General features: G+C 46.6%; 1 protein-coding gene across 1 annotated transcript; it reads left to right on the plus strand.

Annotated features, from left to right (window-relative positions):
- Nucleotides 1–9381: 9381 nt before the first annotated feature.
- Nucleotides 9382–10068, plus strand: LOC121833923 (the record flags this gene model as incomplete). The annotated part of the gene is made up of 1 exon (XM_042287641.1): nt 9382–10068. A coding segment is annotated over exon 1 (687 nt), but the record flags the coding sequence as incomplete, so codon positions are not given.
- Nucleotides 10069–10469: the final 401 nt, after the last annotated feature.

The following is a 10469-nucleotide window of genomic DNA, read 5'->3' on the forward strand; positions in this document are numbered from 1 at the left end:
GACTGCCAAACATGATTGCTCACCTCATAGAACACTCTGCGCGGCTTGAAGATAGCGGCTTGCGGTCTTTGACGGTGAGTCTACTCGCTTGGTGCAGCTGGGACCTGCAATAAATTCAATACCACTTGCCATATCCCACAAAGTAACAAAGAAAAGCCAGTAATACATAAGTCTTCAGCACGACATGTCCCAAAGACCGCTAGAAATTCTCGTTCGACTCGTAGAACACTTCACGCGACAAAACCCTGCGTTAAGAACCGATTGAACTTAGTATAAATGTTGCAGAAAAATAAGGATATGTATTCAGCTGCGTCAAACCATGTGATCTAATGTAATAATTGTGTGCCCTTAAGGGGGTAGGGAAACGAAATTTCAGAGCTCATTTTCTAGCTTGAATGTGTTGCATGTTGCACTCTAACCTCAAAAAGACCAGTCTTCCGTTGAAAGGCACAAGAAAACTAATTTTAAAGCTAAATAAACGATCTCTCAATGTGCACCTGGTGGATGCATGCGGAGCCTATTTGGGAGGTAATCTAGTAACACTGAGGAACTTGCTACGTAGTCGTGACGTAGCAGATTCCTTCGGAGCAGCGCCGCCCTTTGGAATTTCAACATTTTCTTTCTTAGCTTTCCTCCTGGCTCAACTCACAAATCGCGCATTGTACCAAACGGTCCAAGAAGACGGAAAAGAAGCACTCCCCTCATTCTCGGACCCTCGTTCGTGCAACCGGAAACAGCCATTCTCCCCCTAGAACATTAGCCCGTTGCTCAAAACTCGAACAAAAGTTGCTTTCCCCAACCCGTTCAGCCCTAAGCTGACAGTGTCGAGGAAGCTACGTGCTCCTTGGGCCAGCCCACGTGTGCCAGCCACACGCTTGTAACGCCACACGTACTTCGAACGGCTTGGTTGTAACGCGCTGATGCTATTGACACCACCACAACGCTGACAACGCCACCAAGGACAAAGCTCATAACCACCCCAGCCTTGCTACGTCACGAATGTGGGAAATCTTTTCTTTCTGTTTTTGTTTGCGCCGGATATTCCATGACGCATCGCGCTCTCCGTTCGCTTGCTCGAGTGCACCAATTGGAACGAAAAATATAGCCAGTCGTTCAAAATACAAACGTGCGATTATCATTTACGGTTATTATCCGTCATGCTTGACTTACTTCCGAACGAAATTTGAATATTTTAATTTTTGTTTCCGTACCCCTTTAAAGAACACAACTGTGATGATGAATTAATGAATGATGATGATGAAATAATTTTGACGAAAAAGAGTGACCACAAGTGTATACTGAAATAATCACTAACAATGATGAAACCTAGAAATCTATTAGTGTCTTCCCTGTGTTTTGCCATCGAGTGGAAGAAGTTTCTTGGCCTATATTTTTGTTTGAAACAGGTGTGATGCGTCCGTCTGTTTTTATAAATCTTGATGTTGTGCATATTTTTTATTTCCTAGGTTTGAAAGCTCAAGGCATTCCCTGTTGTTTGTTCAATCACATTTACCCAAATGTTAGTAGGTTGCTTTTTTATGTTTACTGTCCTTGGGTATGTCAGGGGTTGTGAACAGTAAAACGCTGTAAGGCCCAGGAAGGAATTTCCTTTGTAAAGTGGTGGCAAGCAGAAGAGAAATTGTAAAGACTGACTTCATGTCTCCCCTACGTTTTCTTTTTTTGGGTCGCCTATTCATTTTTTGCCCATTAATATTCAGCTGTGTTTGATACTTCTCTGTGTTTGTGTCATCCTTCAGAGAATCCGTCTTTAATATGTGTTTAGCCTGTTTAGCTAGCTTGCACCCTCGTTTTTTTTTATTAATAAATGACTAGGATTCAACTGCAAGCACGGTGTTGATTCATACTAATAAATAGCAGCATACTTTTATTGACTAGTGCTGATGATTGGACTAGTTAGTAGCCAATTATTGAAAAGAAATCATGAAGAATATGGGAACGGAGGATATGAACACAACACAGCGCTGTGTTAATCTCCTCCTTCTTGTCCGTGCCATTCACATTCCATTTTTTTTAATAAGACATTTATTAATAATTTTCTGCTTGGTATCATCTGTATAGGGGTTCACTGGAACGACCCACCTGCTATTGCATTCACTTTAGCGCAGCTGCCCCTTCCTCATGGTGCCATCGTTCAGGAAGAGCAAGGCGGGTGTCACTCTCACTCTTGTGGTTCAGTTCCCCAGGTTCCCATGGGTTTCAAGCTGCTAGCCAAACTGAGTCAGGCCTTCCAGCCCTGCAGGAAATGTCAATTCCACTCTTTTAGACGTAGACACCCACATTTTGCATGTACGTGAAAGAAGCTCTAAGCCTCCAACAGAGAGGAAACAAAATGATTGGCCTTTTTTTAATGCATCCTTTTCTTTTGCTGAGAACATACATAAACGTTACACGCTATTGTACATACAGTGGTGCGGCTTAATTTTGGAAGAGCACTTTTTTTCATATAACTTTTATATAAAGAAAAAACTCAATATAATGGGTCGGGCATAAATGGTTGCTATGAACTGCCCTATACGTTTACACATTACCTGATATCATCAAAAGAGTAGAGTAGCGTAGGGCTGCACTGCACTAATTACGACTTTGTAACTAATTAATAGTTGGCATTTATTTGTTTATTACTATTGGCTATTATTCTTTGACAGGAAGAATAACCGGGCGAGTTGGTATGGTGGTAGTCTTTGAACTCCATCAAATATTCAGGTTTGATATTAGTTAATGTTTTCCGCCTTTTTTCATGTTTTTGCTTTTTCTAGCTGCTCTGATTTTTGTAAGAGCTTTCGCCACTACTAAAAAACGTGACATCTAAACTCCTTTTATTTTTTGCATCACACAATCGTAAACGTCAAAAGTGTGCCGGTTCGGTAAACGCGAAGATACCTAATTTCCGAGGGTAAAAGCACTAAAAACAACGGACAAGTAAAAGAAACAAACAACACGGGGCGTTGTTTGTCTGTTGTTTTCAGCGCTTTTACCCTCGGAAATATGACGAAGAGACCGCGCGTCTCTACGCACAGGCATTAGCTTATGCAAAAAATCATGCTGCATGCTCGCTCTTGTAACGTTTTTCTCGCTCCCGCTTTATGAAACAAATCGGTGGCGAGCGGCTGTTAGGACAAGACGTCAGAACTAGCATGACATGTGATTAACACTTTGGGACGGCGACTGAATGCTTGAACTGCCGTTAGACAGCACTTGAACGCTCCGCACAAGCGTCGTCGGACGAGCGCCGCACGCCGGCGCCCAGAACACGCCCACGGTTCCGCCGCACGGGAATCTTTCTCGCACTGCGGAGCGAGCCACAGGTTTTGAAGAAGTTACGCTCTTTTCAAATAACGAAATAACACAGGGCAGATGCATAGTTAGAATCAAGCATAGCTTAGCAAGCACGCGGTACACGACAAAGTTTGAAACAGCAGCCCACTTCGCAGAAACAAAAGAAAGTTGCTTACCGGCGTTTGCACGAGTCGTGCATGGGCGGTTCTGAACTTACGGCGTTGGCAAGAGGCAGCGTCTCCCAGCTCTCAGTCGTCGATTGCTATTCTTGAACACGGTATTCGTAAGGAAGATATCTAAAATATCCACTAAAACGGCTAAAACGTAACAAAAAAAGGAGATTTCCGAAACCTCTTGAAACTTCCACGACCATTGAACCGAGCCCAACGGAAGCTGATTGCAATAGCGATTGCCTTGCGCAGTCTTCAAGAGTCTCTTTTCCTTTTTATTTATTGCTATTTTTTTAGAACGATGCTAAGCAAATTATTATTATATTAGTAACAATAAGAATGTCCTTAGAATAATAATGTAAAACATTACAAAAAGTGAGTAAATCTTAGGTTTTATTTAAACTTTAGGTTGTTTCTTTTTTGTGTAAAACGAAACCGAAACTAACTTAAGCAACGTTCCCTTTGTTGTAATTGTTTGCGCGTGTTTGCGTGTATGGCGCGTGCGTGTTTGTGCGCGCGCGTGTGGATGCGTCCGCGTGCATGCGTGTGTGCGTCTCTGGTTGTGCGTGCGTGTGCGTCTGCGCGCGGGCGTGGGTTTGCGCGTGTGCATGCGTGTGTACGTGCGTGCGCGCGTATATGAGTGGGACTGCGAGCGCGCAAGCGTCTGTTTGTGCGTTCTATTGTACTGCGCCCGCAAGAAGAACAATTGGATGTCCCTGGACACTGTTAAAACACTAACTTATTATTATTATTATTATTATTATTATTATTGTTGTTGTTGTTGTTATTGAAACATAGCCCTGAGTCTTTAGACACAGGGCCCTAAACTTTTCTATAGCTGGCTGTAGCTGTATCTATAAATTTCTAAGGCCGACCATGCAAAGCTACAGGTGGTGATAGCCTGCCATTGAATTTCCCATAGACGACCATAGACCATTTTTGTATGGGATGTCTCGGACTGATTTATTATGGGATTTGCCTCTTTATGTGTGTGAGTTTTTTGCATGTCACCATATTCTCAAATGAATATTTTACTCAGGTTGACATGGTTATGTGACAGTTCTAGCAGCATTTCATGAATATTTGTCAAACATTTTCACTATATTTTGATTTCATGTTGCCAGATTAAACTCGAGACTAACTGATCTTTTTACTGAACACTTCCATCAATAAATATTTGTAAAAAATGCTAGTATAGAGCATTCACCCTACTTTGCAATTTCTGAGCATAGAGTGATTTGTAAGAAAATGAAATATGAACTGAAATATAAAATTTTGATTGCAAAGATAAAAATTGTATGCAAAAGAGGCACTTTATTATGAGCTATTTGCATGAATTACAACTGACATTATAAAAAACTAGACTGCTACACTCCGTTTCACCTTCAGTCCGAGCGCAGTGGACGCCACGAGCCATCCCAGCCGATCCAGCGCCGGGAGAAAGTCGCGTGACCTGCCGGTGGGGCGGGGCGACACAGGAGCTCAAGGTCGCATGACACTCCCTCAACGCCGCATTGGCTGGGATGGCTCCTAGCGTCCGCTGTGCTCGGACGGAAGGTGAAACGGAGTATAACAACTGTTGCTTTTTAAGCAGAAATCTTACCTGTACATTATGGACAGAGCCATATATAAGCTTTCCAAAACCATTTCACATTATTTATTTAGCACCCTCTTCTACACCCTTCTCACATTCTTCACTAAATGTAGGATGTAACACGAAACAGCACCCTTTTCGGTAAAATTATGAGGTTGTATTCCTAGTTTTTAGGGTGTTAAAAGGGTGTAGTTTGTACAACACCCCTTTTACATCCTTAAAGGTGTAAAAACTTTAACTGTGTAGTACGGCCGAGCATCACTGGCGTCAATAACCACGATAGCGTCGATAGCGTCACGGCGTTGCCCACCACCCGCCAACAACCACGTTGTTAACAAAACCAGCGTCCTGCACATCTAGGTCGAGATGTTCATTTTCTTTTTCTTTTACGTGTGGTTCAATTTTGAACGTTTCCGTTGCGGTTTTAACCGAAGCTGTTAGCTTTCGTTGGCTCAGTAAATCAGTATCTTAGCACCTATATAAAACATTACTGAGACTAGCTTAAGTTTAATCAATATATGAGAGACGTCTTGTTTAGGCTCTTCCAAAACACAAAGCCTGAAATATCCAATCTTATCCGATTCAAGCACAAGCTGATCGGGAAGCGTGGCTAGCGTGGCGGTTTACTAAGCTGAGTGCATTGATACACCTATAGGTTTTTAAGGTAGAGAAGGGGGCTTCTGGTCGGTGTACAAGTATACACTGGCTGGGTAACGGAGGGCGCGTCTTCCAGGGAAGGGGAGCATGTGCGCCCGATGCACCCGACTACAACTTTTTTTTCTTCGAGTGCAGTTGGGAAGTAAATATGTGGAGCAGTAACCGAAAAATCGCGGATGTGGTATTCGCGCTAAAAGTGCCGCGCAGCGACACAGCGGTATTGTTAGCGCGAAAATGACGTGGGCGCTGTTTTCGTATTTTATTTTCATAGAACAACGACGGGCACAATATTTTCCCACTTCTGGTAATGTCCCGAATGAACATATCACACGACAGTGCTAGTCTAACGAAAAAAAAAACTAAATAAAACGGTGATCGTTTGCTTGCGCTAACAGTGTTCGCGCGATGCACGCACTAATATCCTGCCAACCACTCGCTCATGATGCTTCTCTCGCTGCCCGTCGTTATGCCAAAGTTTCGTCAACGCGATGAAGGTTTAGATTATGGGTGTTCCTGCGGCGAAACTGAAAATCAGCACTTTTGGCCAAACACTTGCTGGCCGTGTTTATGTCCCCGGCGGCCAAGTTGAAAATCAGCACTTCTGGCCAAACACTCGCCGGCCCTGTTTATGTTTCCGGCGGCCAAGCTGAAAATAAGCACTGCTGGCCAAACACTTGCCGGCCGTGTTTATGTCTCCGGTAGCCAAGCTGAAAATCAGCACTGCTGGCCAAACACTCGCCGGCCATGTTTATGTTTCCGGCGGCCAAGCTGAAAATCAGCACTACTGGCCAACCACTTGCCGGCCGTGTTTATGTCTCCGGCGGCCAAACTGAAAATCAGCACTTCTGGCCAAACACTTGCCGGCCGTGTTTATGTCCCAGGCGGCCGCGCTGAAAATCAGCACTGCTGGCCAAACACTTGCCGGCCGTGTTTATGTCTCTGGCGGCCAGGCTGAAAATGAGCACTTCTGGCCAGGCGCTTGCCGGCAGTGTTTATGTCTCCGGCGGCCAAGCTGAAAATAAGCACTACTGGCCAAACACTTGCCGGCCGTGTTTATGTCTCCGGTAGCCAAGCTGAAAATCAGCACTGCTGGCCAAACACTTGCCGGCCGTGTTTATGTCTCTGGCGGCCAGGCTGAAAATGAGCACTTCTGGCCAGGCGCTTGCCGGCAGTGTTTATGTTTCCGGCGGCCAAGCTGAAAATAAGCACTACTGGCCAAACACTTGCCGGCCGTGTTTATGTCTCCGGTAGCCAAGCTGAAAATCAGCACTGCTGGCCAAACACTCGCCGGCCATGTTTATGTTTCCGGCGGCCAAGCTGAAAATCAGCACTACTGGCCAACCACTTGCCGGCCGTGTTTATGTCTCCGGCGGCCAAACTGAAAATCAGCACTTCTGGCCAAACACTTGCCGGCCGTGTTTATGTCCCCGGCGGCCGCGCTGAAAATCAGCACTGCTGGCCAAACACTTGCCGGCCGTGTTTATGTCTCTGGCGGCCAGGCTGAAAATGAGCACTTCTGGCCAGGCGCTTGCCGGCAGTGTTTATGTCTCCGGCGGCCAAACTGAAAATCAGCACTTCTGGCCAAACACTTGCCGGCCGTGTTTATGTCCCCGGCGGCCGCGCTGAAAATCAGCACTGCTGGACAAACACTTGCCGGCCGTGTTTATGTCTCCGGCGGCCAGGCTGAAAATGAGCACTTCTGGCCAGGCGCTTGCCGGCAGTGTTTATGTCTCCGGCGGACAAGCTAAAAACAACTAGTTTGTGGCCGGACTCTTGCCGGCCTTGTTTATGTCTCCGGTGGCCAAGCACTTAAAGTGGCCAAGCTGTCCAGACACTGGCCAACCGTCGGCCGATCGAAATTCACTTTCTGGTGCTGCTTGGGTTAGCATCGATGACGGAAACCCCAGCTGCGGTGTCTATAATAGCATCGGTACCTTTTCCGATTCGAGTCGGGTAGACAGTGAGGGGTGGGGTCAGCGATTGGCACATCAATGTTGTAGCCAGGGGATCTTCGTGGACCACACGGGACGCCGCCCTGTCGGGCACGCGTGGAGGGTTTTCCTGACGTGGAAAGCACGGATTCCGGCAAGATCGAGCAAGGTGGACTCGTCGTCCACAGTTCAAGCATTGACGCCAGTCAGGCCTGCGGGGGCCGTCTTGCGTGCCACCAGCAGAGGTCGGCATTTTAGGTCGCCCTCACTCACCGTCACAGCCACACTCACCCAAGCCCCTCACTCACCCTCACCCTCACAGCTACACTCAACTTCAGCCCCTCACTCACCCTCATCCTCACAGTCACACTCACCTTCAGCCCTTCACTCACCCTCACTAAACCTCGCGTCCGTCACGCCCCTCACGCACTCATAGCCTTCCCGCACTCACCGCATTCACGGCCCTCATGGCCCTCACGCCCCTCACGCACTCATGGCCCTCACGCCACTCACCGCCCTCACTCACTCATGGCCCTCACCCCCCTCATGCACTCACCGCCCTCACTGCCCTCACGCACTCATAGCCCTCACGCCACTCACCGCCCTCACGCTCCTCATGCACTTACACGCCTCACACCCCTCACACACACATGGCTCTAACGCCACTCACCGCCCTCACGCCCCTCACGCACTCATGGCCCTCACACCCCTCACGCACTCACCGCCCTCACGGCCCTCACGCACTCATTGCACTCACGCCACTCAGGCCCGCTTCAAATGGAGCGATTTCGACCAGAAACTTGACGTCGCAACACCAGCAACACGGGCCGCCCGTGTTCACACGCAGCAACCAATTGCTGCAACTGCCCCTCATTCGTGCTACAATCTGCGCAAGACTTACAGCGCGGCTCTCAGCTCGCAACAGGACTGACGGTCTCCGCCTGGTACATCAAAAGCTCCTCCTGTTTTGAGTGAGATACCTGTCAAATTTTCACCACATTTTTTTAGGACTTTGGAAGTTAGCGGACAAAAGGATACGCCACGAGTCACATGCCGCATACCTTGAGACTTGCCTTGACGCGCGCATTGCTCCCAGGAGTTTACAAATTGTTCTTCCACCTAGTATGACACATCTCTCCGATAGCGATTTAAAAAAATAGAATGCGGTGCTTACGAATGCTTCTCTCGATTTAGTAAAAATAGTTAAAAATCACTGTCAGACAACCTTGACGAATGTTCGAAGGGTTGAAAGTAATTTGCTTCGCGCCAACAAAATGTCACCGCAGGAAACCGCATCACTACAGTCATTTGAAGAAAAGAAACGTGGGATCATCGAGGAGGTAAAAAATAGTAAGCTAGCTAGGGATAATATTAAATACAACCCGACGACGGTGTGTGGACGGGACATGCAGAATAACTCTCTTGATCATAGGAACATAGTTAATTTATCCAGAGTAAAGCTAACCCTCGACGAAGAGTCGCTCCTCTCAAGGGGTCTTAACTTCTTCCCGACCACGGGCCAGTACGACGAATTCACTCTCCTCCATAATCTCGATAATTTCGCACGAAGCCTTCGGCTTCAGGAATTCTTCTTTGATAGGCCCCAACAGGGCGCATCTCCTCTGCCTTCGACATCGTCCGGCTGGACTCCCGGTCCCAACAGAGATAAGCATGATACACATACAACAAGACATGATACACATACAAGTGTCCAGGCACTTGTATGTGTATCATGTATGATTGCTTTCTTGTTTGTCGGCTCTTGCTTTGTGGGGACGTTGAATCAAACCCTGGCCCCGACAGTGATTGCTTGTTAGATAACATTCTCAAAGGACAAGCTGAGATCCTTAATGGTATTCACGACCTGAAGTCACAGCTAGTTGCTTCCGATGCAGTAATAGCCTCCCTTCGTACTAAAGTAACTGAGCTGGAAAGACTCCTGCAACTCATGAGCTCTTCTACATCCAAAATAGATGGTCTCGACAGCACGTTAAGTTTGCTCCAGACTAACACAGCACAACAAACTGAGAAACTTGTTGATCTTGAGGACCGTAGTCGTCGCTCTAATTTAGTGGTTTATGGATTACCAGAGCCAAATAATGAAACTGACCTTCAGCTTAAAGATCACGTAGTCGGGGAACTGTTTGAGAAGAAACTTGATGTGAAATGTTGTTCGATTGGTAGAATTCACCGACTCGGTCGAAAGAAAGCTAATCTTCCGGTCATTTTGTACCTCCAAGATTATAACGAAAAGCAGGCCATACTGAAGAACGCTAAAAAACTGAAAGGCAAACACATTTTTATTGAAAATGACTATTCACGTTGCACACTTCGAAAGCGTAAGCTGCTGTGGGAGAGTGCCAGGAGCGATAAAGCTGATGGAAGGCGTGTCTTTATGGTTAACGATAAACTTCGCATTGACGACGACACGTTTATATGGGATGACAGCAAGAATGCAAGGGTTAAAATTTCATCTACGCACCACCAACCTCAAAGCACGTGACATCACCGGCACTCTCCACCACAGTACTTGCGCCTTCTAAACATTATGCCAGAAGCATAATAAACAAAACTGTGGAGCTTGAAAGTGTAATGCTTTGTCATGATCCTCACGTGACAGTATTAACTGAGACGTGGCTAAGCGATGAAATCGCTGACCGTGATATAGTTGCTGGTTCATACAATATATACCGAAGAGATAGACACTCCCGTGGTGGCGGTGTAGCCGTCATTTTAAAAAGCAGCCTATCTGCTGTAGTGCTAGATCAAATGACTGATCACGAAAGCCTGTGTCTTCGTGTTACTTACGGGAAGGAGTCA

This window comes from Ixodes scapularis, unplaced genomic scaffold, assembly GCF_016920785.2.
Source record: "Ixodes scapularis isolate PalLabHiFi unplaced genomic scaffold, ASM1692078v2 ptg000065l_1__unscaffolded, whole genome shotgun sequence".
Taxonomy (NCBI): domain Eukaryota; kingdom Metazoa; phylum Arthropoda; class Arachnida; order Ixodida; family Ixodidae; genus Ixodes; species Ixodes scapularis.